This window comes from Balaenoptera physalus (genome assembly GCF_965194825.1).
Source record: "Balaenoptera physalus genome assembly, chromosome: 4".
NCBI classification, from domain to species: domain Eukaryota; kingdom Metazoa; phylum Chordata; class Mammalia; order Artiodactyla; family Balaenopteridae; genus Balaenoptera; species Balaenoptera physalus.
In genome coordinates this window covers 11603518-11630896 of record NC_138891.1, presented here as the reverse complement: position 1 = coordinate 11630896, position 27379 = coordinate 11603518, and the positions used below count along the sequence as shown (strand labels likewise).

The 27379-nt window shown below is 39.1% G+C and overlaps 1 protein-coding gene across 1 annotated transcript in view; it reads right to left on the bottom strand.

The window, feature by feature from the left end:
* Window positions 1-27379, bottom strand: part of COL6A5 (collagen type VI alpha 5 chain) — a 116222-nt gene that overhangs the window by 38105 nt on the left and 50738 nt on the right. Inside the window, exons 23-33 of the mRNA XM_082459367.1 lie at window positions 27106-27168; window positions 25740-25802; window positions 24244-24294; window positions 24121-24156; window positions 22362-22424; window positions 20733-20795; window positions 18498-18533; window positions 18342-18378; window positions 5384-5871; window positions 2573-2666; window positions 1368-2021 (exon numbers count right to left, since the gene is read on the bottom strand). Coding sequence (XP_082315493.1) covers window positions 1368-2021; window positions 2573-2666; window positions 5384-5871; window positions 18342-18378; window positions 18498-18533; window positions 20733-20795; window positions 22362-22424; window positions 24121-24156; window positions 24244-24294; window positions 25740-25802; window positions 27106-27168 — 1648 coding nt within the window. The remainder of the gene's footprint in view (window positions 1-1367; window positions 2022-2572; window positions 2667-5383; window positions 5872-18341; window positions 18379-18497; window positions 18534-20732; window positions 20796-22361; window positions 22425-24120; window positions 24157-24243; window positions 24295-25739; window positions 25803-27105; window positions 27169-27379) is intronic.

Sequence of the window (27379 nt, the reverse complement as noted above, 5' to 3'; positions counted from 1 at the left end):
TAACATGATATCCCCAAAGGGGCAATTATTGGATTCTTCAGTCGAATATGAGTCACAGGAGAAAGGGGAAGCTCCTTCTGCAATGAAGAGTGAACTTCCAAGACGTTGTCACTATGGTGGTATTGGAGATTCCTTGAATACCAGGGCGACTTTGGAATCCAAGGGTGGTGGGATTGGTTCCAACAGAACCTAACTCTACACTTGTCAGATTCCCAGAAAGAAAAGGTTCAGCTCTGATTCCATGGGATCTTCTAGAGCAGGATTTCTCAACCTCAATGCTATTGACATTTTGGGCTGGATTGTTCTTTGCTGTGGGGGGGGGGGCGCCCTGTGCATTGTAGGATATTTAGCAGCATCCTTGGTCTCTATCCACTAAATACCAGTAGTATCCTCTCTCTTAGTTCTGACAACCAAAAGTGTCTCCAGACATTTCCAAATGTCATCTGGGGGGGCAAAATCATCCCCAGTTGAGAACCACCTCTCTAGAAAGAGCATTTCTAAACCACTTGTGGTGAAGGACAAGGTATTTTTATTTCTAGCTTTTTGCAGACTGATACTTTTGGTTTATATCTTGTTCAATGAGACAAAGTCCACTGTTTATACACTTGTATAATGTGGCAATGTCAAATTGCTTTAAAAGTTTCCAGATGCTTATTCTCAATTTCTGTATTTCTTTCTTTCAGAAATATTTCTGTATTTCTTTCTTTCAGAAATATTTCTGTATTTCATCAGTTTATGAAATTTCTGTATTTCATCAGTTTATGGATTAACACTGGTCCAATGGGTGACGTTTTGTAGTACATTGGCCTAGAACCTTTCTACTCAAAGTGTGATCTGTGGACCAGAAACATTGACATCACTGAAGAATCTGTTAGAAATGCAGAATATTAGGCTCCATCCTACACATACTGAATCAGAACCTCCATTTTAACAAGATTCCTGTGTGGTATGTATGCTCAGACTCTTTGGAAGCAGCACTCTCACAGAGGTCTCCAGGGTACTCCAAGGTTGGAAATAAACCAGGTGTAGCAGGAAAAACTTTTATTTAAATGATCAACCTGGAGACCACCTAAGAGCTGCTAGAACTTCTTTATGTTGGGCAAGTGTAGTTCAGGAGATCTCCAGTCACTCTGTTCCTTCTAGTGCTGAGATTTTGGCTAAGAGACATTGTATCGTGAAAAAGGTCTCACCGCATTATGACCAAAGCATAAACAAGGTATAACCAAGATGTGTCCTATTCCTGTCCCCTTTTCATCATCTAATTCACATATTTTGGTTAGCTATAGATACAGAGGTATGTTAGGTTATCAATACTACTAACAAACACTAATTTATTAAAACATAGAGAAAATAAAATAGTGACTTACGTCTAACTGAGTACACAAATGGCTTTAAAAACTTCACAACGTAATCCAGGTTTGGTTTATGAATTCTCCCAAGCTGTATCAGATGATGATCAAGTGGGTGGCTGGCTAGCTCCTCCATGTCCTCCTTATGTGTAGAGCCCAGAGAAATCACAAATATGACATAGCCTTGACACTTGGCCTTCAGAGCCATCTTCTTTAAGAATTCCTTTCTCTCATGATTTTCTCCAGCGGAGACCACAAAGATGACCCTATGTTTTCTCAGTTTGGGTGTTCTTGGGAAGAGATCCTCCACAGTCCACAGTAGGGCATGGCCAATGGTGGATTCTCCATTTAGTTGTTGGAGGTAAGTCTGGATGTGCCTCTTCATTAGAGCTTGATTTTCATACGTTGTAAACTCAAACTCTGTTTTTACCACATCCTTCTTCCTCCCATCCCAAGGAGAGTAGCTCAACAAGGCAATCCTATCACCAGAGTCTGAGGTTACAGGGTCTGAGGCAATATCAAAGTTGTCAAACATTGAGCTCACCAAGGCTTTGACATCCTTAAATTCATCACTTCTTATATTCCTAGAATTGTCTAAGAGGAAGGCGACATCCATGTATGAATTTTCAGGTAAGAAAATCTCTTTCTTGCAAGTATTTGGAAAACATTTATCTGAAAACACATAGAGACTTATTATTGGTTCAATGTCAGCACAAGAAGACACTGTTGTTTGAGATCTTCAAGTGAATAAAGGACTGATTACCAAAAATTAATCATCTGATCAATACCTCTTCAATCTCACATCATTTAAATTAATAAGGAATTTTCAAAGTCCCCATAATTTCTGTGGCCACTAGCAGACAATTTGGGAATGTCTTTGTTGAAAGCAGATGTAAGTAACATGTATACTTAAAGTCTATAAGACATGTCCAAACTCTTTTAGAAAATATTTTAAATATTTTAGAAGCTTTTGATACAAACTATCAAATTGTCCCCAGGAAAAGCCGAATCAATTGGGATAATCTTCTAAACCAATTTTCACATTCTATGGAAACTTCAAACATTACAGAGATTGAAACTCTGACATATGGTGTTGAAAGACTGGAAAACTTAAAATAGAATCTACAATCAAAAATAGAATTCTTTGATAAAGGTAGATTTAATAACTCACCCAGAAGGCATTTAAGTGTTTCAGCACAATAAATTCTTCTCATTAGTCTTACCATAGCAAAGAGTACAGTGCCGAAGTCTTTCTAATGGTTCATATTCCCCATTTGGAGGAACAGGCAGCACCTGAAATGTTCCCGTGTTGTCAAACTGCATTGAAAAAGAAGTATATGTTTACTTGCTCATTTTCTTTGGTCATCATCAGGAATACACTGTGCACACACTTTAAGAGTTTGAAAAACACCTAACTAATCACCATCACCTTGCATTGTAGCCCATTGCTCTATTCAGTGCATCTTTATGCATACACACACACACACACACACACACACACACACACACACACACACACACACTATCCCCCCTTGATCCTAAACATAACCCAAGGAAGCATATAGAACAGGTATCAGCAACCCAATTTTATGATGAGGAAACTGCCACAAGTTAACCACAAGATTCACCCACTGGGGTAGATATTAATATCTCATTCTTATCTCTAAACCTGCAATTCTGCATTGAATTTTCACACACTTCTGATTATGCACCAGCTGTTTATGTACTATACATCAGTTTCTGGGGTTGGGTCTTGCAGAAATTTTACATTCACAAGTTTCCTTTAGCCTCTTTAAGTAGTGATTCCAACTATTTCCAACCAATCACACTATCTAGAAGAAGGCATATCTTTCAGATGTCAAGTGGATTTCTCCAATCACAAATTCCAATTAAAAGTTTATTCCATACTACTCAGCCATAAAAAAAAGTGAAATAATGCCATTTGCAGCAACATGGATGGGCCTAGAGATTATCATACTAAGTGAAGTCAGAAAGAGAAAGACAGATACCACGTGACATCACTAGTGGAATCTAAAATATGACACAAATGAACATATCTACAAAACAGAAATAGACTCCCAGACATAGAGAACAGACTTGTGATTGCCGAGGGGCTGGGAGGGGAGGGATGGATTGGGAATTTGGGATTAAAAGATTCAAACTATTATATATAGAATGGATAAACAACAAGGTCCTACTGTATAGCACAGGGAACTATATTCAATATCCTGTGATAAACCATAAGGAAAAGTATATAAAAGAGAATGTATATGTATGCTTATATATATGTGTGTGTGTGTATACATATATATATATACACATATATATATATAACTGAATCACGTTGCTGTACAGCAGAAATTTACACAGCATGTAAATCAACTATACTTCAATTTTTAAAATGTCTATTCCAAAAGGATGTAGACAGAGGACACTAAGTCTATTCAAAATTCTTGGTAGTATACTGCCTGATTTTGTCTGTTTCTTGATTATATTTTTGCTTTGATACTCACTGAAGTGGGCAATATATAGCATTCATTCATTCATTCATTCAGACTCAATAACTATATATTGGGCATTTACTCTGTATGAGGCACCATGCAATACAGACACTTTAATTACAGTAATAGAAATCTATCATTCCCAGGTGATGAGGGGATCTTTCAATCGACAGAGATGCTCATGCTTTTGTTCTTTTTCCCTTGGGAATTTAAAAGGTAGAAAAACCAACCCCTCTGTTTTTCTGTAAAGTGCTGACTGAGCATTTGGTAATATGTATTATCATTCCAGCCTTATAGTTAGAAAGTAGTTACTACATTCCTACTCTAGTTTTTATGAAACTGGATACTTTGGGTGTTATTTTGTGTTTGACCTTGTTGGTCCCCCATGTAAAGATTAACTGCAACCTTGGTAATCAAGGAAGTTTATTCACAGGAGTCAACCACATGCTCTTCATTCATCCATGCATTCATTCAACAAATATTTATTGAATGCCTACAATGTTAAATAGGTAATATTCTAGGTGCTGGGGATACAGAAATGAACAAAGCAGATAAAATCTCTATCGTACATTCTAGTGGGGGTACATATACCATAACAAAACCAATAAATAAATTATCTATGTTGGGAAGTAATTATTTTTATAGAAAATACTTCAAATTCCTACAATCCTTTCTGTCAGGATCTATTCTACCTATGACTCCTATTTCCAAAATATTCATGGATACCTTACGAGCAGATTGACTCTCTTCATGTTATAGAGAGCTTTTCTTTTTATAGTAGACATGTGTATATGTGTAAAAATAGACCTTTATAACCTCTTGGATGACATAATGATTCCACCCAGGTCCAGGAGCATGTATTTCATGGATAATATGAGTAGATTTTAAAATAGTTGAAGAGTAGATGGAGAAGTTCTTCAGTTTGTGGGGAGAAAGAAGGAAGCACAGATCCCATGAGAATCTGTGAATCCAAAAGGGATGGAACCTCTCTTGGGAAAAAGGTTCATACCCATCAAAGTTTTACACAACATTAAGGGTTCAAAAACCCCCTAAACTTCACCCATTACAGTTTAAGACCAGCTGTTCAATGAGATACAGCTAGCAGATGACAGATTTGAGAAACACCAGGTTGGCAGAGGGCTGGTAAAGCATTATATTGACAGCCCTAGTTCAAATCTTGATTTAGCCACTTAATAGCTGTACAAAATTGAAGAGGTCACTCAAACTCTCTGGGTCTCAGTTTCCTGATTTTTAAATGGAGATAATGTGTATTTACTTCAGAGGGTTGGAGAATGCCTGAGTGTGTATGTAAAGGGACAGTGTCTGGTGCCCAGCAGGACCTGAACAAAGGTGGCTGCTATCATTGGCTACTGTGCTTATTAAAAATTGGATTTCATGGACCCTGGCAACAATACAGCTGTAAAAATTGCAAAGGGGGTCAAAAGGCCACATCTGTCCCCCTACTCCCCAGTATTCCCGTCCTGCCAGTACCAATATCTTAAAAATAAATACGTTGACCAGGGAAGTACTTACCCCAAAAGCCTCGTCAAGGGAAACCCTTTCATTAGAAGCAAAGACTGCAGGTCTGATGTCCAGGGCGCTAAACTCCATGGTGGCCGTGATGATGGATGACCTACTGGCAGATTGTCCATTGCTAAAAAACACAGCGACTCTCTGCACATTGGCTCCTCCTAACGTCCGCTTGAAGATGTTCCGAGCCACAAACTTCATCGTGTTACCAACGTCTCGAACTTCCCCAGAGTTTTGATATTTAATTTGGGAAAGAAGCTGAAGGAGTTGCTTCTTGCTATGGTAGTCAGACCCACGGATGAGGTAGCTGGTGCCTGAGTCGAAGGAAACCACGACAACTCTTGCTCCCACAGGGCAATTATTTTCCCTGATGTGAAGGTCATTGACAATAGAAATGATGGTGTCCCTCGTTTCATTAAATCTCTGCTCTGTGATATCGTAGGACTGGTCCAGGGCAAATACTAGCTCTGTTGGATACACTGGACACTTTTCTACAAAAATGAGAAGCAAAAGTATTAAGTTATTTCACTGGGTCAAAAGTCTTTCCCATTCCCTTTACTCCAGTGAGATAGGTTGACACTGAGGTCTGGGAAAATGCAAGTGTCACGTAAACTCTGGAACCAGAGGTACCCACATGTAAAGGGAGGAAAAGACTCTCCTTTGTTAGCCTGAAGGTGTTACCTAAATACAGAGCAGTGATATTTTGCTATATAATGGTCAGGCTTCACTGCCCACCATCAGTGCTATTTAAAAAGAAATTGGAAGGAGTATTTGGGTTAATGGAACTTCCTGTATCCTGATTGTGGTAATGATTACATGAATCTATGCATGTGTAAAACTGAACAAAAGAGTGAATTTTACTGTATGGAAAAATTTTAAAGGAAACTATGGCTTATCAGAAAATCTGAAGGTAAGGGAACCCTCTTGCACTGTTGGTGGGAATGTAAATTGATACAGCCACTATGGAGAACTGTATGGAGGTTCCTTAAAAAACTAAAAATAGAATTACCATATGACCCAGCAATCCCAACCCAATATACTGGGCATATACTCTGAGAAAACCATAATTCAAAAAGAGTCATGTACCACAATGTTCATTGCAGCTCTATTTACAATAGCCAGGACACGGAAGCAACCTAAATGTCCGTCGACAGATGAATGGATCAAGATGTGGTACATATATACAATGGAATATTACTCAGCCATAAAAAGGAACGAAATTGGGTCATCTGTAGAAACATGGATGGATCTGGAGACTGTCATACAGAGTGAAGTCAGAAACAAATATCGTATATTAACACATATATGTGGAACCTAGAAAAATGGTACAGATGAACCGGTTTGCAGGGCAGAAATAGAGACACAGATGTAGAGAACGAACATATGGACACCAAGGGGGGAAAGTGGTGGTGGGTGGTGGTGGTGGTGGGATGAACTGGGAGATTGGGATTGACATGTATACATTAATATGTATAAAATGGATAACTAATAAGAACCTGCTGTATAAAAAAAAATAAAATTCAAAAAAAAATCTGAAAGTTTATTCTCTACAAAAATCTTCAGAAATGATCTACTAATAATGATAAAGTCAGCTGGAAGATTTTCATCCACTTATGTGCAAACATTTATTGAGTATCCACCATGTGAAATGCAGGGTAACATGTGCTGTGAGATACATATGAAGATGAACAAATGCAAGTTTGCCCTCGAGGAACTTGTCTGGGGAGGATCATGATATTGAAAGGTAGAGAGTGATTATTATTCTTCACAGGTATTCAGAGGACAAAGAGACTGTTTCTAGAGAGAGAGGATTTCAGGGGCTTTGGGATGACAGCGAGGGTGGCAGGAGGAAGGGGGCAGCACAGTTGACCATGGCAGGCTTTCAACGAGCTATTATAAAGATGGGACTGTCTGTAATCTCCAACTCAATCCTAATAGTTTTATGATGACTGCACTTTGGGAATTTCATAGGTAATCTGCCCTATGTATCAAACCAAACTTTTCAAAGTCCTTGTTAAAGTCTGAACACAGGAAGAGAAAATAAAATTATTTAAAAATTAAGCACCCCCTCATCTACATCTACTCTCCCCAATCTGGCTAACTCTCAAAATGCATTAAACTCAAAATACAGCATCTCCCAACCGTTGTTCCCAGTAACAGAAATAGAAGAGGAAGTGTTGATTTCGAGATGTGTTTTGAATCAAGACATTTTGCTGCGAAGAAATTTTTAAAATATGCAAGCCAATAATGAACAAGAAAATGAGAAAAATGTACTATGCCTTATTTCTTAGCCCTATACTAAAAAGGATTAATGAAGTGGTAGATAGCATCTTCAGAGCTGACCTATCATCACAGATTTTCCCAGAAGACAGCACCAGTTTCCATTTATTTTTAATCTCTCCCTTTCTTAGTGCCCAGCAGGGTACCTGATAAATTTAATTCAAACCCCTGAAGTTTTACTGAGTGCTTAGATTTACTAAGATTTTTTATTTTTTTTGAATAAAGTGAATGGTGCCAAACTTTGGGATGAGCTCAAAGATCCGGTGGATCTATGTCAGCAGGCCTCTAGGAGACCAGGAGCTCTTGGAATGGACTTAGCCGGCTCAGGGGTGACATCATCCGAGTGGTCTAAGGCACCACGGAACACCGACTGCAGTCTAGGCTCCAGGAAGACCATCCTCCATCCTCCGGGTCAGGCTGACGAGTGGTGGGCACGTGGAGGTGAAAGGTGTGAATGGAGGTCAGAGGGAGGAAAGGAAGCATCGCCCGTCCAAGGAGCCAGTGTTCACGGACTCAGCAGCAGATGGAGCAACAGAATGGGTCAGGCAGTGAGCAGCCCTGCACTGAATTGTCCAACAACACAGGACCTACCCCGTGAAGAAAATGAGTTGGAAACTGGCAGGACCTGGAAAGAACAGCAGTGTGAAGGGTCTGGGAGCTGGCAGTCAGCATTTTATAGTCAGGTCCAAACACGACACTTAAAGTTATAGTCATAATAAGTGTCTACACAGAAGGAAGAAGTCTCTTTTCCCGTGGGGATGAGAGTTTCTTTCTTTTCCTTTGTGAAGTGTTTATTCAAATATTTTGCCCATTTACTTTTTTTTTTTAAAGTTATTGAAGTATAGTTGATTTACAGTGTTGTGTTAGTTACAGCAAAGTGATTCAGTTATACATACATGTATATATCTATTTTTCCAGATTCTTTTCCCTTATAGGTTATTACAAAATATTGAGTATAGTTCCTTGTGCTATACAGTAGGTCCTTGTTGGTTATCTATTTTATATATAGTAGTGTGTGTATGGTCTTGTCAGAATGCAAGAATTGTTTCAGCAAGCTGCATAATATGGTAAGAATACTCACCTTTCCAACAAGCTATAAAGAGGAGAGAGAGAGAAAGAGTCTGTTACATTTTTGCAATGCTGACTAAAAATAATCCAAAAAATAAAATTTCAAAAAAGTTTAATATTCTGTTTAACTCTAATTGCAAATGGGGCTAGTTTCTAATTATAGGAAGCCAAGGTTAAAGGATGGAGGAGGGCGGACACAGAAGTTTATTATTTTGTGGATCTTCCTGATCTTTCCTCCTTGTGAGCTGTGGCCAGCAGACATTAGCAGAATTCTGGCTGAAATTTGAATCACTGATCACTTGTTTTAGAAACAGAACAGATGAGCCTCTGATTAAAAGGCAAGATAGCTAATATTCAATTTGTTTTGTCTCTATTTTACAGCCTTCTGAGAGCCATTCAACAAGGCAGGACTAAAATACGGGGTCTTATTTTCTTCACTGATGAACACCTTGGGAACCTCTCTTTTTCTGCAGAGCTGTGGGGATTTCCAAATGAACTTTGTCTCTGCTAAAAAAAATACAGCTCCTGTGTTTGAGTGATCTTGTATCCAGACTGAGGGAACCCCCTGCTTTCTCCCAAGTATCTGGTTTCTCCAAGTGATTTACCGGTAAGCATGAGATGTAACAGGGGGAAATATTGGCAAATCTTGAAGAAAGCACAGGCCTGACAATTTCCATGTTCATTTTACTCAATTCCTAGGAAGCAAATGAATCACTCCGAGACTATAAAAGATTTTACTAGCCCTGGCAACAAACTGGTCATCCATCCTGCTGGCCCACAGCCCACAAACCCTCTCACATCAACCCTAGGAACATTTTTGTTTGTCTTCATCCTGCAGTTGCTGAGATGCTGACTGCCAACAGAGAGCACACAGAACCCACGGCCTCCTCTGCATCTCAAGGCCTGAAATAGATCTCTCTTCCTGACTGAGAAGTCCCATTTGTTAACTTCCAGCCCAGCTGTGAGACCAGAAGGACAAACTCTAGAATTAAGTGCATTTGTCTGAGTTTCAGTCTGGGGAAACTACTTGACCTCTTTTAGGGTGTTTCTTTTTTTTAATTTAGTTTTTCCTGAAAATTCTCTTTCTTATGTCTCTCCTAAGACTCCAATTACTTGGGCCCTCCTGTTTTATTCCCAACCTCCCTTTCTCTCTCCATTCTCCCCAGCTTCCTAGATCTCTTACTTTATTCTGGGGGAAGTTCCCACCCACCAGCCCAGGGCCCTCATGCCAGTGCAGCTGGAACTGCTGTAGGGCTGAAGAACAAACATGGTGGAGCAGGAGTCCAACCTTGCAGGGCATCTGAATTTGCTCCAAAGGCCTGTCACCCAAACCCCTATCTCATTTCTGCATTCTAGAGTTCCATGCTCTCTGATCAGCACCCTGTCTGGTTATAGACTCCGCCCACTTCCCGACAACCCACTAATTTCCTGGCTAACTCCTTTCATGCAGTGTTGGAAAATGCCCTCACATCCCAAATCCTCCAAGATAGATATTCACCTCCCTGCCCCTTCCACCCCTTGGGTCTTCCTTGATTTAGATCACACACTCCTCTCCCTACAATAGCTCTCCCCTTGTCCTCTCCCTGTGCCCCAGGCTGGTTCTCACCTCCTCCCTGTGCTGGAGAGCCTTTCAGCTCTCAAGTGACATCTTTGACATGGGTTCCTCCACTCAACCTTGGAGTTTTCTCCATTGACTGCTTCTTGCCTCTTTCCAAGTTGCCCACACTTGGTGGGACTTCCTCATCTCTGCAGTGCCATTTTTTCTGGTGTTGGGCCCACTCTTTTTGGTAATGCATCTCCCTGGGTTCATTCTTTAGAATTCCATTTCTGTCTCTCTAGTTTCACATCCTTTGGAAGCTCATTCATCCCTGCGGCTCTAAGGACGTTAGTAATTTCAGCTTCCATTCTGCCTGTAGATCATTTCACTTTAGGGTCTACACAGCATTCCTCTGCCTTTAAAATGTTTAAACTCATCACTTCTTCCTACCAATAGATTTTCTTCGCAATTCTTCCTCTGCCTCCTCATCCACAGTGGTACCAAACCTCTCCCGCTGTGGCCTTAGAGTTTTTATTTATTTATTTATTTTAAATTTTATTTTATTTATTTATTTTTTTATACAGCAGGTTCTTATTAGTTATCTATTTTATACATATTAGTGTATATATGTCAATCCCAATCTCCCAATTCATCCCACAACCACCCCCTCCCCCCTGCTTTCCCCCCTTGGTGTCCATATGTTTGTTCTCTACATCTCTGTCTCTATTTCTGCCTTGCAAACTGGTTCTTCTGTACCATTTTACCAGATTCCACATATATGCATTAATATACGATATTTGTTTTTCTCTTTCTGACTTATTTCACTCCGTATGACAGTCTCTAGGTACAACCACGTCTCTACAAATGACCCAATTTCATTCCTGTTTATGGCTGAGTAATATTCCTTTGTATACATGTATTACATCTTCTTTATCCATTCATCTGTCAGTGGACATTTAGGCTGCTTCCATGACCTGGTTATTCTAAATAGTGTTGAAGTGAACATTGGGGTGCATGCATCTTTTTGAACTATGGTTTTCTCAGGGTGTATGTCCAGTTGTGGGATTGCTGGGTCATATGGTAATTCTATTTTTAGTATTTTAAGGAACATCCATACTGTTCTCCATAGTGGCTGTATCCATTTACATTCCCACCAACAGTGCAAGAGGGTCCCATTTTTTCCACACCCTCTCCAGCATTTATTGTTTGTAGAGTTTTCCATGATGCCCATTCTAACTGGTGTGAGGTGATACCTCATTGTGGTTTTGATTTGCATTTCCCTAATGATTAGTGATGTTGAGCAGCTCTTCATGTGCCTCTTGCCCATCTGTATGTCTTCTTTGGAGAAATGTCTATTTAGGTCTTCTGCCTGTTTTTTTTTTTTTTTTAAATTAATTAATTAATTTATTTTTGGCTGTGTTGGATCTTCGTTTCTGTGCGAGGGCTTTCTCTAGTTGCGGCGAGCAGGGGCCACTCTTCATCACGGTGCACGGGCCTCTCACTATCGCGGCCTCTCTTGTTGTGCAGCACAGGCTCCAGACGTGCAGGCTCAGTAGTTGTGGCTCACGGGCCTAGTTGCTCCGCGGCATGTGGGATCCTCCCAGACCAGGGCTCAAACCCGTGTCCCCTGCATTGGCAGGCGGATTCTCAACCACTGCACCACCAGGGAAGCCCCCTGTCCATTTTTTGATTGGGTTGTTTGTTTTTTTAATATTGAGCTGCATGAACTGTTTATATAATTTAGAGATTAATCTTTTGTCCGTTGATTCATTTGCAAATATTTTCTCCCATTCTGAGGGTTTTCTTTTCATCTTGTTTATGGTTTCCTTTGCTGTGCAAAAGCTTTGAAGTTTCATTAGGTCCCATTTGTTTATTTTTGTTTTTATTTCCATTACTCTAGGAGGTGGATCAAAAAAGATCTTGCTGTGATTTATGTCAGAGTGTTCTTCCTATACTTCCTCTATGAGTTTTATAGTGTCTGGCCTTACATTTAGGTCTTTAATCCCTTTTGAGTTTATTTTTGTGTATGCTGTTAGGAAGAATTCTAATTTCATTCTTTTACATGTAGCTGTTGAGTTTTCCCAATACCACTTATTGAAGAGACTGTTTTTTCTCCATTGTTTATCCTTGCCTCCTTTGTCACAGGTTACTTGACCATAGGTGCGTGGGTGTATCTCTGGGCTTTCTATCTTGTTCCATTGATCTAGATTTCTGTTTTTGTGCCAGTACCATACTGTCTTGATTACTGTAGCTTTGTAGTATAGTCTGAAGTCTGGGAGAATGATTCCTCCAGCTCCGTTTTCTTCCCTCAAGATTGCGTTGGCTATTTGGGGTCTTTTGTGTCTCCATACAAATTTTAAGATTTTTTTGTTCTAGTTCTGTAAAAAAAATGCCACTGGTAATTTGAGAGGGATTGCATTGAATCTGTAGATGGCTTTGGGTAGTATAGTCATTTTCACAATATTGATTCTTCCAATCCAAGAACATGGTATATCTCTCCATCTGTTTGTGTTATCTTTGATTTCTTTCATCAGTATCTTATAGTTTTCTGAGTACAGGTCTTTTACCTCCTTCGGTACGTTTATTCCTAGGTATTTTATTCTTTTTGTTGCAATGGTGAATGGGATTGTTTCCTTAATTTTTCTTTCTGATCTTTCATTGTTAGTGTATAGGAATGTAAGAGATTTCTGTGCATTAATTTTGTATCCTGCAACTTTACCAAAATCATTGATTAGCTCTAGTAGTTTTCTGGTGGCATCTTTAAGATTATCTATGTATAGCATCATGTAATCTGCAAACAGTGACAGTTTTACTTCTTCTTTTCCAATATGTATTCCTTTTATTTCTTTTTCTTCTCTGATGGCCGTGGCTAGGACTTCCAAAACTATGTTGAATAATAGTGGTGAGAGTGGACATCCTTGTCTTGTTCCTGATCTTAGAGGAAATGCTTTCCATGTTTCACCATTGAGAATGATGTTTGCTGTGGGTTTGTTGTATATGACCTTTATTATGTTGAGGTAGGTTCCTTCTGTGCCTACTTTCTGGAGAGTTTTTATCATAAATGGGTGTTGAATTTTGTCAAAAGCTTTTTCTGCATCTGCTGAGATTATCATATGGTTCTTATTCTTCAATTTGTTAATATGGTATATCACATTGATTGATTTGCATATATTGAAGAATCCTTGCATCCCTGGGATAAATGCCACTTGATCGTGGTGTATGATCCTTTTAATGTGTTGATGGATTCTGTTTCCTAGTATTTTGTTGAGGACTTTTGCATCTATATTCATCAGTGATATTGGTCTGTAATTTCCTTTTTCTGTAGTATCTTTGTCTGGTTTTGGTATCAGGCTGATGGTGGCCTAATAGAATGAGTTTGGGAGTGTTCCTTCCTCTGCAATTATTTGGAAGAGTTCAAGATGGATGGATGTTAGCACTTCTCTAAACGTTTGATAGAATTCACCCGGGAAGCCATCTGGTCCTGGACTTTTGTTTATTGGAAGATTTTTAATCACAGTTTCAATTTCATTACTTGTGATTTGTCTGTTCATATTTTCTATTTCTTCCTGGCTCAGTCTTGGAAGGTTATACCTTTCTACGAATTTGTCCATTTCTTCCTGGTTGTCCATTTTATTGGCATAGAGTTGCTTGTAGTAGTCTCTTAGGGTGCTTTGTATTTCTGTGGCGTCTGTTGTAACTTCTTCTTTTTCATTTCTAATTTTATTGATTTGAGTCCTCTCCCTCTTCTTCTTGATGAGTCTGGCTAATGGTTTATCAATTTTGTTTATCTTCTCAAAGAACCAACTTTTAGTTTTATTGATGTTTGCTATTGTTTTCTTTGTTTCTCTTTCATTTATTTCTGCTCTGATCTTTATGATTTCTTTCCTTCTGCTAACTTTGGGTTTTGTTTGTTCTTCTTTCTCTAGTTCCCTTAGGTGTAAGGTTAGATTATTTATTTGTGATTTTTCTTGTTTCTTGAGGTAGGCTTGTATTGCTATAATCTTCCCTCTTAGAACTGCTTTTGCTGCATCCCATAGGTTTTGGATCCTTGTGTTTTTGTTTTAATTTGTCTCTAGGTATTTTTTGATTTCCTCTTTGATTTCTTCAGTGATCTCTTGGTTATTTAGTAACGCATTGTTTAGCCTCTGTGTGTTTGTGTTTTTTACATTCTTTCCCCTGTAATTGATATCTAATCTCATAGCTTTGTGGTTGGAAAAGATGCTTGATATGATTTCAATTTTCTTAAATTTACTGAGGCTTGATTTGTGACCCAAGATGTGATCTATCCTGGAGAATGTTCCATGTGCACTTAAGAAGAAAGTGTGATCTGCTGTTTTTGGATGGAATGTCCTATAAATATCAATTAAATCTACCTGGTCTATTGTGTCATTTAAAGCTTGTGTTTCCTTATTAATTTTCTCTCTGGATGATATGTCCATTGGTATAAGTGAGGTGTTAAAGTCCCCCACTATTATTATGTTACTGTCGATTTCCTCTTTTATAGCTGTTAGCATTTGCCTTATGTATTGAGGTGCTCCTATGTTGGGTGCATATATATTTATAATTGTTATATCTTCTTCTTGCATTGATCCCTTGATCATTATGTAGTGTCCTTCCTTGTCTCTTGTAACATTCTTTATTTTAAAGTCTACTTTATCTGATATGAGTATTGTTACTCCAGCTTTCTTTTGATTTCCATTTGCATGGAATATCTTTTTCCATCCCCTCACTTTCAGTCTGTATGTGTCCCTCGGACTGAAGTGGGTCTCTTGTAGACAGCATATATATATATATATATCTTGTTTTTTTATCCATTCATTGAACCTGTGTCTTTTGGTTGGAGCATTTAATCCATTCACATTTGAGGTAATTATTAATATGTATATTCCTATTACCATTTTCTTAATTGTTTTGGGTTTGTTTTTGTAGGTCCTTTACTTCTCTTGTGTTTCCCACTTAGAGAACTTCCTTGAGCATTTGTTGTAGAGCTGGTTTGGTGGTACTGAATTCTCTTAGCTTTTGCTTGTCTGTAAAGCTTTTGATTTCTCCACTGTATCTGAATGAGATCCTTGCCGGGTAGAGTAATCTTGGTTGTAGGTTCTTCCCTTTCATCACTTTAAGTGTATCATGCCACTCCCTTCTGGTTTGTAGAGTTTCTGCTGAGCAATCAGCTGTTAACCTTATGGGGGTTCCCTTGTTTGTTAGTTGTTGTTTTTCCCTTATTGCTTTAAAATTTTTTTCTTTGTCTTTAATTTTTGTAAATATGATTACTATGTGTCTTGGTGTGTTTCTCCTTGGGTTTATCCTGCCTGGGACTCTCTGTGCTTCCTGGACTTGGGCGGCTATTGCCTTTCCCATGTTAGGGAAGTTTTCAACTATAATCTCTTCAAATATTTTCTCAGACCCTTTCTCTCTCTCTTCTTCTGGGAGTCCTATAATGCAAATTTTGGTGCGTTTAATGTTGTCCCAGAGGTCTCTTAGGTTGTCTTCATTTCTTTTCATTCTTTTTCCTTATTCTGTTCCATGGCAGTGAATTCCACCATTCTATCCTCTTCCAGGTCACTTATCCGTTCTTCTGCCTCTGTTATTCTGCTATTGATTCCTTCTAGTGTATTTTTCATTTCAGTTATTGTATTGTGCATCTCTGTTTGTTTGTTCTTTATTTCTTCTAGGTCTTTGTTAAACATTTCTTGCATCTTCTCGATCTTTGCCTCCATTCTTTTTCCAAGATCCTGGATCATCTTCACTATCAATATTCTGAATTCTTTTTCTGGAAAGTTGCCTATCTCCACTTCATTTAATTGTTTTTCTGGGGTCTTATCTTGTTCCTTCATCTGGTACATATCCCTCTGCCTTTTCATTTTGTCTATCTTTCTGTGAATGTGGTTTTTGTTCCACAGGCTGCAGGATTTTAGTTCTTCTTGCTTCTATTGCCTTCCCTCTGGTAGATGAGGCTATCTAAGAGGCTTCTGCAAGCTTCATGATGGGAGGGACTGGTGGTGGGTAGAGCTGGGTGATTCTCAGGTGGGCAGAGCTCAGTAAAACTTTAATCCACTTGTCTGATGATGGGTGGGTGTGAGTGCCCTCCCTGTTGGTTGTTTGGCCTGAGGTAAGCCAGCACTGGAGGCTACAGGCTCTTTAGTGGAGCTAATGGTGGACTCTGGGAGTGCTCATGCCAAGGAGTACTTCCGAGAACTTCTGCTGCTAGCGTCCTTGTCCCTGCGGTGAGCAACAGCCACCCCCCACCTCTGCAGGAGACCCTCCAACACCAGCAGGTAGCTCTGGTTCAGTCTCCTATGGGGTCACTGCTCCTTCTCCCTGGATCCTGATGCACCCACTACTTTGTGTTTGCCCTCCAAGAGTGGAATCTCTGTTCCCCCAGTCCTGTTGAAGTCCTACAGTCAAGTCCTGCTAGCCTTCAAAGTCTGATTCTCTGGGAATTCCTCCTCCTGTTGCCAGACCCCCAGGCTGGGAAGCCTGACATGGTTCTCAGAACCTTCACTCCAATGTGTGGACTTCTGTGGTATAATTGTTCTCCAGTTTGTAAGTCACCCACCCACCAGTTATGAGACTTGATTTTGTGATTGCACCCCCTCCTACCATCTCATTGTGGTTTCTCCTTTGTCTTTGGATGTGGGGTATCTTTTTTAGTGAGTTCCACTGTCTTCCTGTCAATGGTTGTTCAGCAGTTACTTGTGATTCTGGTGCTCTTGCAAGAGGGAGTCCTTACAGTTGTTTTAAACTTGTTTTTGTTGTTGGTCTTTCCTGGCTACACACTTGCAATGACTACATTTTTATCCAGTCTCCTACAATGTCTTTCCGATTTTCCCATTTTCCATTCTTCTGATTGTGATTGTATAGGCATGATTATAAATTGAAATGGAAACATGAAGAAAGACAAATCACCTAGAATTCTACCACCCTAACACAATACATGGTTACATTTTCCCAATTCCTCTTCTAGTATTTGCTTCTATGTACATATATTTACCTATATGTAAAAATGAAGTTAATTTAATTTTCTGCTTTTTAATGACAATATTTTTCATATTTGTGTGAGTCTTCATAAAAATCATATCTGCTTAATATTTTGTCAGAGGATGATGGACTATAACCCAATTATTCTATAAGTATAAACAGTCTACATATATAGTCATTTTTCTCTAATGAATAATATTTCAACAACCTCTGTATCTATAATTTTTTTCCTTTATTTCCTTAGCATAAATTTCCAGAAATGAGATCACTGGGATTTTTTCTACCTCATATTCTCCTTGATCATAATGACAGACAACCTCTCTCTTTGTTGACCCTGCTTTATTCCTTTGCTGAAACTACTCCCTTCTTCAAAAAATTTATTTTATTGACGCATAGTTGATTTACAATGTTGTGTTAATTTCTGCTGTACAGAAAAGTGATTCAGTTATTCATATATATACATATACACATTCTTTTCCATTATGGTTTATCTCAGGGTAGTGAATATGCTTCCCTGTGCTACACAGTAGGACCTTGTTGTTTACCCTTTCTATATGTAATAGTTTGCACCTGCTAATCCCAAACTCCCAATCCATCCCTCCCCACCCCCCACCCCCTTGGCAACCACAAGTCTGTTCTCTATGTCTCTGAGTCTGTGAAACTACTCTCTTGCTGCTTCCCATCACTTCCTATAACCAGATTCAATGACTTCCATTCAAGCAGCCTTCTTTAATTAAGTAGCCAAGCAACCCCAGATCCCCATGTTCTTCCCTTTAACACCATGCCCTCCAGGCCTTTGTACATAATTGTTATACTAGTGTGAACTGAGTCACACACCTTTTGAGTTGATCACTGATTGTTTCCCACAGGCATGTTTTCTCTCCCTCTAGGAAGCACACCTCTGAGCTAAGGCATGTGCCTTTTCCTTCTTCCTTTGTTGTGAGCTGTTCCCACAGCAGGCACTCACAGCAAGCCTGCTGCCGAGGACATATGGCTTCTCCACCAGTGAGTTCAGCCTACTGATTCCACATCCCCACACTGCCTTCATCCTAAGTGCCCTCACTAATCAATGATGCTCTACGACACACAGATACTCACGACTATGGTCCTGCATGAATTGGATTAGATCACATTGCTGTACATGAAAAAGGAGAGAGAAAATAAGAAACATAAACACAGCGAATTCCAAGTGGCCATATTCATTTCCCAGTGAACATGTTGCATTTTTGTGTGTGTGAATAAGACGATACATACAGAATATACCCGCTGCCCTGCCATGCCTTTAGGGCCCTAGGAAAACAAAAACAGAGAAAGTTATTGGTATGTGAATTGGAGTCTTCAGTGCTCTCCCCCCACACACTGAGAGTATAAACCTTTCTGTTTCAGTGTTTGATCAATTAAGCTAATGTCTATCTAGACTGAACTGAATGATTTTTCTAGGACGACAAGAAGGAAAGAAACAGAAGTACTTTTTAAAGATACTTGTACTGCAGATAGAACATTTAGAAGGCATTTCTCATAAGAATACTTAAAATTATAAACAGCAGGCTTCCCAAAGAGTAGCATGAAGGAGAGCCATTTACTGAAGTATATTTAAAACACTGGCAGCAGCACACAACCCCAACATATGTGAAAAAAAAAAAAAAAAGACAATTACATAGCCGAATGGACATTACACAGAAGAAGAGCATACACACTAAGCTCATAAATGCTGAAAGGTGATGGTGGAAAGTAGTACAGATAATTGGGTGTGATGAGTCAGGGAAGGCTCTAAACACAGTCAGCTGCCTTTCTTGATAGTGTCAGCTTTTCTCTTTTTCCTTTTAATTCCTTTTTATCAGGATCAGCCTTCTTCTTGGCAGTTGGTTCCTAATGTGTTTGCACATATGAATTCCTTTGGGCAGCTGTTGAAAGCTAGGATGTTTGGTGGCTTCAGAAAATGCTGTCACATGCTCATGATTGCTGTACAATTTCACTGATCCCTCAGAAGCTCATCCATAAATGTCAGTGTAAGAACCTCTGTTCTAAACGACAACTGGGCATCTGTCCATCCATCCATCTATCCATCTATCCATCCAACCATTCATCCATCCAATGAACAGTTAAGTGTCTGCTGAACGCTGAGGTGGCCCTCTGTGTGCTGCTGGTAGTAGCCGGAACTGTCATGGCATCCATGATTCTACCCACTGGGGACATATTTTCTTCCTGACCCAAATCAAGAAATACGCATCTCACTAAAAGATTCAGAGACTTATTCTTCCCTTTACAAGTGACAGCAGAAAACAGAAAAGAATGCAGAGCCATTTAAACAGAGAGAGGAAGAGTTTCCAGCTAAAGAATAGAGTAGGCAGCCCACACCCTACAGAAAATCAGAACTGTGGAGAGTAGGTTCCAAAAGACTGAGTTTAACAATAACTTCGAGCAACTTCTTAAGGAGAGACTGAGAACCACAGGCATGAGACAGAGAAACCATGGTATACCAGACCAGCATGGCCAAACACAAGAGCAGGAAGATATGGGACCTCCAGGGAGAGCTCCAGAATCTGGAAAGGAGGCAAATCCAGACCAGTCCAGATTGACTCAGAGACCAGATTCTCACCCACCTGACTGAGAATAGCCACCAGTTCCTTAATTCAAAAGAAAGAAAAGATTGTACCAGAGTATCCTTTACAGTGAGTTGATTACCATTCTACTACGGATTCAGTTTTCCACAAAACATCCATGTTTTTGTTTTCTTTATAAAGTTGCAAGTTAAAGAACCCCTACAGGTAGTCAGAAAACAATCACAATACACAAAACAAGAGAAGCAGTTGCTCCTGTCCTTACACACAAGGTAAGGTGCTTCCTGCACCTCACACACAAAACACAGATGGTGGCAACATTTAGTTCTTATTTGACTGTTCTCTTTAGGGGAGAGAGACATGTTAATGTCATCACAATAACACATAAGGCACTAAAATAAAGATATGGATATCTTGTCAGTGGGAGATGTGCCTGGCTCTGCCCAGGAACGCTTCTAGAGGTGCCATTTCTTTTGTAGTTGAATCACAGTGGAAAGTTGCAATTTTATTTCCAAATCTCCCCAGCGTCTAAATCGAGAGGTCAGGAAGGCAAAAATAGTGGTTTGGGAAATTCTATCAACTTGTCAGGACACCTTAATGAAGCTTATGCATTCCCGTCCCGATTTTTAAACCTTCAGTAAAAATTAACAGTCACAGCTCATATTTGCATTGAACTTTATAGTTTATGAAGAGGATTCACATTTGATTATCTGATCCTCACAGCTACCTTTTGAGGTGTTTCCAACAGGACATGTCATTCCCATTTTAGAAGGAAATTGAGAGACCCAGAGACTAGTCCAAGGGCACCCAGGTAGCAAGAAGCAGAGTCTGGACTTGAACCAGTGCTTCTGACTTTAAATTCTGTGCTCATTCCAGTGGGCACCCTAGGAAGCAGCACATGCCCCTTAGTTCTCATGAGTGTACTTACTCTCCGTCCAGGAGGGCCTTGGGGTCCTTGAGAGCCTTCTTCACCTTTCAAGCCTACAGTGAGCTGCAGGTAGAAATATTCATGAGTTTCCACATCCTCTATCCATGGAGACTACCTCAGCCTTAATGTGACTTTATAATTAAAAAAAAAATTTTTAGCAAAAGCAACTATTAATTCAAGTTAAGCAAATTCCTTAGGTGTAATATAAATAGCCATTCTTTTTTTCCCACAGAACTCACAGAAAAATTAATTTTTCCAGTAGTTCATTGTTAGTGTATAGAAACACAACTGATTTTTATATGTTGATTTTGTATCCTGCAACTTTACTGAATTTGTTTATTACTTCTAACAGTTTTTTGATGAAGTCTTTAAGATTTTCTATCTATAAGATCATATCATCTGCAAACAGACACTTTTTCCTTTCCAGTTTGGATGACTTTTATTTCTTTTTCTTGCCTAATTGCTCTAGCTAGGACTTCCAGTATTATGTTGAAAAGGAGTAGTGAGAGTGGACACCTATGTCTTGTTCCTGGTCTTAGCAGGAAAGCTTTCAGCCTTTCATTGTTGACTGTGATGTTAGTTGTGGATTTTTCAAATATGGCCTTTATTATGTTGAGGTACTTTCCTTCTATACCCAATTTGTTAAGAGTTTTTATATTGAAAGGATGTTGAATTTTGTCAAATGTTTTTTCAGCATTTATTGAGATGATCATATGATTTTTATCTTTCATCCTAAATAGTCATTCTTAATTATTGGTAAACATCCATTTCCCTCTTAGCCTCTTCATTTAGTGATATCCTTTGCTCTGGCACTGGCTGTGCATTTAAATCTAAATTAGTCATAAGCTAGAATTGGTGCTTTAAACAAGTGAATACACTAGAGCATATGGCGATCTAATAAAAAGCTGCCATCTACAAAGAATCAAATAAGAAAAATAATTCCCCACATATATAAGGACATGGGTTGGCTGTATCATTCCCATAACTCAGGGTGATGGATTTAGATGCTAATGAAATTTGTCCAGCCAGATGTAAAATATCTGTTGAATTGCATCTCTTTCATGCTGGTAATGACCATCGATATTACACTGAAACTTTAAAATGAAAGGATGCTTGTCTTGGCATTTTGGTTTTTTAATAAGTATAACACTCTACTCTGCACTTTGCTATTTAGAACATCTCAACAGCCTTCCTTAAAATGAATACCCCAGGTGACCTTGGCTCTGGGGACTGGAACTGTCAGAAAATCCTCCAGGACACAGTAGGAAGATGTCAGCTTCATTTCCACTCACAGGGTTAATATTCTGGGCTTTAATATGTGCCCTAGAAAAGACTGGAAAACACTGGTACTTTTTAGAATAGCCTGTTATCAATCTGTAAATACTTAAAATAGTTCAGATTCATGGAACCATAGAATTTTAGAGCTGAAAGTAGCTTTTGTGTCATTAAGTTTAACTCCCATGTTATAGAACTAGAGAACTTGAAAAGATGTGTTGAAGATCACACAGCTAGGAAGTGGCATTTCAGATGACCCTGGGTTGGATTGACAATCCACATTTATAATTACAACATAAAAGCCAGAATCTTCCAAAGAAACATTTATTATTTCTGGAATTACAGGTCACTTACTGTTTGTCCCCTAACTCCTTTGGGTCCAGGCCCCCCAGGAATTCCAGGATCACCAACAACACCCTAAAGATTCAGATATAAGAAATCAAGATATTAAAATACTTGCTATGAAAGAATAAAAATAATTCTCTCCAAACCAAAATCTAATTGATCTTATAACTATATCATATATTAAATATTAAATGTCATTCCTTCTTGTCATTTAGAACTAAGTCATTGATACACCTAGATATTCTCCAAACTATTTTAATTTTCTGAGAATACAAATATTTATGCATCAATATCAATACAATGGCTATCCAATCAGTTACTAAAAATACCTAAAGAAAAATGCTTGAAAATCAAGGAAAACATATGGGGTATTGACTACATAAAGTACTAAATAACGAATTACTTCCTAAATTCGTGAATCATTTCTCAAAAAGTTGAAGGTAAAAAGAAATTTATTCTGACTTTGGTGGAAAACTAATTTAACACTTATCAATATGCTAATTTAACATTTATCTGTAAATTGAAATATGCTAATTTTCTCTTTATCAGCAAATTAGAAAATTGGTCCTTTACAATGAGAACTCCTATCCTAACAGTTATTTATATAGTCCCTTCTTGAACCCTTCTCCACTTAAGGAAAGAATCTCTTTTAGTAATTCATCAATTAAAAGCACTTTTAAGGGAATCAAAAATTGGTTATTTTCCTATACTGTAGTTGATTCAATTTACTTAGACATTCTATTTTTTAATCCATATTTTCTATTTTAATTTGAGCATCAATGATTGGAAGACATACAAGATACTTTCATTTATTTAATTAATTTTTATTGATGTATAATTGATTTACAGTGTTGTGTTAGTTTCAAGTGTACAGCAAAATGACTCAGTTATACACACACACAAATATAATATATATATATTCTTTTTCAGATTCTTTTCCTTTATGGGTTTTTACAAAATATTGAGTGTAGTACCCTATGCTATATATACAGTAGGTCCTTGTTGTTTATCTATTTTATATATAGTAGTGTATGTATGTTAATCTCGAACTCCTAATTTATCCCTCCCCCCTTCCCCTTTGGTAATCATAAGTTTGTTTTCTATGTCTGTGGGTCTATTTCTGTTTTGTAAATAAGTTCATTTTTAAGGATTTTTTAAAAAAATAAATCTTATTATGGAATTCCAGTGTATAAAACAGATATAACCTGAGCTACTCTGGTTGAAATGGAAGGAATGTCTTGTCGTAGAGCTTGGAGGTGAATTTCAGGCTGGTAGGCAATGAGGAATTCTAGAAGATGTTTGACCAAGAGAGTAACATAACTAAGTTATACTTTGGGAAAAATCAAGAGAGTAGTGTTTGGGATTAACTGAAACAGGTTAAAGTTGCAAGTAGGAGACTAATGAGACTATGGTAATCTTTCAGGTAAGAGGAAGTGAAGGCCACGATAATGAAGGGCAAAGTACAATAGCAGAAGGCAAGAGTTTTGCATGAGATCACCAGGGTAGAGAAATCAAGAAAAGGACTAAGGACTAAACTTGAGAGGGTACCTAGAGGTAGGGTTTCAAGATAAGGGACATCAGGCAGTGAAGGACAAATTTTCCAATTTAAAGGTTCATAGGAGTTAAGTATGGTCCTTTCTTCATGAAGCTCAGGCAAACCGATTGTCTTGCTTTTTTTTTCCTGTTTCATTCAGATCCACAGACTTATCTTAATTCTCAAGTAGAAGGTCAAGATCATTGTAACTTTGACAAGTTATGTGCACAATACCTTTTGACCCATATCTCCAAGGAATCCTCTTGGGCCCTACGATTTTCAGCAGAGAACATAAATAAATCAACACACCATTTAATTGATTCACCAGTTAAAGAAATAATTGTTTTCCATATTTACCTTTACTCCTTTTCGTCCCATAGGACCGTAGCCCGGAATGCCATAATCACCCTGTGAATATATCAGTTCATTTCAATTTCTCAAGAGTGAAAATTAATTGTAACCTATACTGGGAAGATTATGGTGTCAGGATAAAAGCACCAGGGACTTCCAGGTGGAGGGGGCCTGATGAACTTGAACTCTTACACTATTCATGCCGTTTAGTTTTCCACACTTCCTGGTATGTGCCCTGGTACTTCTTTGGTCAGCTCCACTGTGCAGACATGACAGGAGGCAGAGGGATGGTCGTTTAGGAGTAGTGGAGTCAGTGGCAGTTACTTGCCTGGAAAATTAGGAGCTGGTCCAAAGAACACTGGGTGAGGAATTCCCCAAAAAGGAATTGTAAATGGCCAATAAACATATGGAAAAATGTTATCCTCACTAGTAACCAAAGAAATGCAATTTGAAACAGTAATGAGACATCATTTTTGGTCAGTAAAATTGGTAAAGATGAAAGAAAAGAAAGTGACAGTACCCATTGTTGGTGTGTATGCCCTGAAGTGAGCACTCTTCCTGCACAACACAAGGGTATATATACGTCCTTGGAATTTTCCTAAGGACACTTTGCAATAGAGTTCAAAGCCTTAATTAAACATGTACCTATTCCTTGACCCAGCTATGCTACTTCTAGAAATTTCTATGTAGAAATTAATTATGGTTTTATCCAAAAATGTCATTACATACAAGAATGTTCATTGCTGTGCTATTTTAAGACAGTGAAAAACTGAAAGCAAACTAAATATACAGTAATAAGAAGGTGGTCAAGTGAACTAAGGTATATACATTCAGTAGAATATTTTGAAGCTATTGAAAGTAACTTTGAGGGAAAAATATAATGACATGGAAATATGCCCATGATACATTGTTAATAGGGAAAAAGAATGTTTTTTTTCTATCTCCAGGACATTAATGATAAATATTTCAAAATGGTGGGATTATGGGTAATTTTTCTTTCCCATTTCCCATGTTTTATGCTTAGTCAATTTTCTACAATATCTATGCATAACATTTGTAATAAACGTTATTTTTGAAAAGAAATTAATTTTTTTCCTATTTTTTTTCTTATATTGACTGCTTTATGAACTGAGACTCTGGTACAGCCAGAGCAACTAGAACAGATACCCTGTTTCTTGATCCTACTACCCTCTTGTCACTCTGGAGTTTTGCAAGAAGTCACCTGATTTTCAACTGACATGGCCATATAGGTTGTTAAAATACTGAGCTCATCCTTTATTCCCTCTGCTTTCTCCTTTCCCTCTTGCTGTTCTCCCTTTGTTTTAGCAGACAGACTAGCTATAGAATGAGTGCTTCAGGGAGCAGGAGGAATGTCCCTACATCTTCCTAGGAGGTCCCAAACTACTTTCAGGACCCCAGGTGCTTAAGCTGATGGTGTCAGCCCCCTTCTCTTTACTGAGCCCTTGGAGCTGCTAAAGGGTAAGAGTCCTAAAACCTCATACTTGCTTTCCTCGCCGTCCAGCTTGCCCCAGTGGCCCTGGATCTCCAGGAATTCCAGGTTCTCCCTAGTGAGACAAGGAGAGCTTCAGATCAGTAAAAATCAAACTTGGCTCCCACCATAGGACGTTCTGTACACTAGTTGGGGACACTCAGGGTTCTCAGTGAGGGCTCAATGCTCAGTAAGCAAGATAGTGTAGGAAACAAATAACCATCTTCCCAAAGGCAAGCAGGAAACATTAGCACAGCCCAAAGCTGGACTCAGTACTGCTTTCCCAGTGCTATAGAAAGACTAAAGGAGAAGAGAAAGAGTGGAAAATTTACTCCAGGGAAAGTGGATTCATTTGCTGATTTATTCACCCATCCAACAGTTATTTATTGTCCTGGAAAAGGAACTGTTGAACATGCCCGATGTGGTCCTGCCCTCACCAAGAATACTCTGGTTGGAACGAGAGACAATTAGGCAATTCTATACTGTGTGATAAAGTTCAGGGTGCTGTGGCAGCAGAGAGAAGGGGACTCTGAGTCAGATTTGGTGGGGCGGGCAGGCTGGCTGCCTGAAGGAAGGGAGCAGGGATGCTGAGGCTTAAAGGATAAGTTGTGTGAGCTGGAAGAAGGACCAAGGGAGGAGTGAGAATGGAGGAGGAAGGCACAGTGAGAAGCCTGGGAAGGCACACAGGAGGGAGATGAGCTAGGAAGCCTTAGAATTAAACAGGGTCAAAGGGTCTTCTAAGCTACTGGAAAGTTTGGAGATTTTCCTAAGGGTCATCTGAAGTTAAGACCAGTGACATAATCTGTGGGACTCAAATGAAAGCATGGGCCCTTAACTCAAAAGCAAACTTTCCAGACTGTGATAGCAGAGCTTGAGGCCAAGTAGGGGTGCCTTCTAAGCGAGGCCCCCTGTGTGAATGAATGGGTCCCAGGCCCACGAAGCTGGCCCTGGGGGAGGGAGCTGCTGAAAGGTTTTGAGCATGGGAGTGAGATTCTGAACAGGCCAATGGTCTGTTCTCTAACGATCTCCAATAAGGACATTTCTGAGAAGGTAGGTTGAGTTAGACCGAGAATTGCATGCATGAACAGATCTGAGTTCTGACATCCCCCATGCCCCTGGCCGACTCTACCACCAAGTGTCTTGACACATTCAGGAAACCAGCGAGTTGAGTTTATCAGAGTTGTTTCATGATAGGTGAATAAACCTTGTCTCTCCTAGTGAAATGGGGCAGTTTCAGAGAGGAAGGAAAAGAATATTGGCAGAAAGCTGGTGAGTGGTTGATTGTGCTTGGATCGTGTGAAGAATTAAAATGAAAATCAAGAAAAAAAATGGAGCTACTATTTTCTCAGTATCTGAAATCTGTAAGAAATAACACGTACCTTTTTCCCCAAAAGTCCAGGCCTTCCAACACTCCCTTTATCTCCCACTGGCCCAGGAGGACCCTGAAAGAATATAGGAAACACAGATGTTGGTGCTACAGCAATTTGTACAAAACCTGTTAGATTAGTTTTGCTTTTCTTCGTGTCATTTCTAACAATTTCTTGATGCCTCCTTAACAAGAAACCCAGCCTGAAACCAGGTGACTCGGGCTACAGTCCTGGTTAGAGGACCCCAAGTCTTCATCGGCAGGGACATCGCTAGTCCAAATGGGGG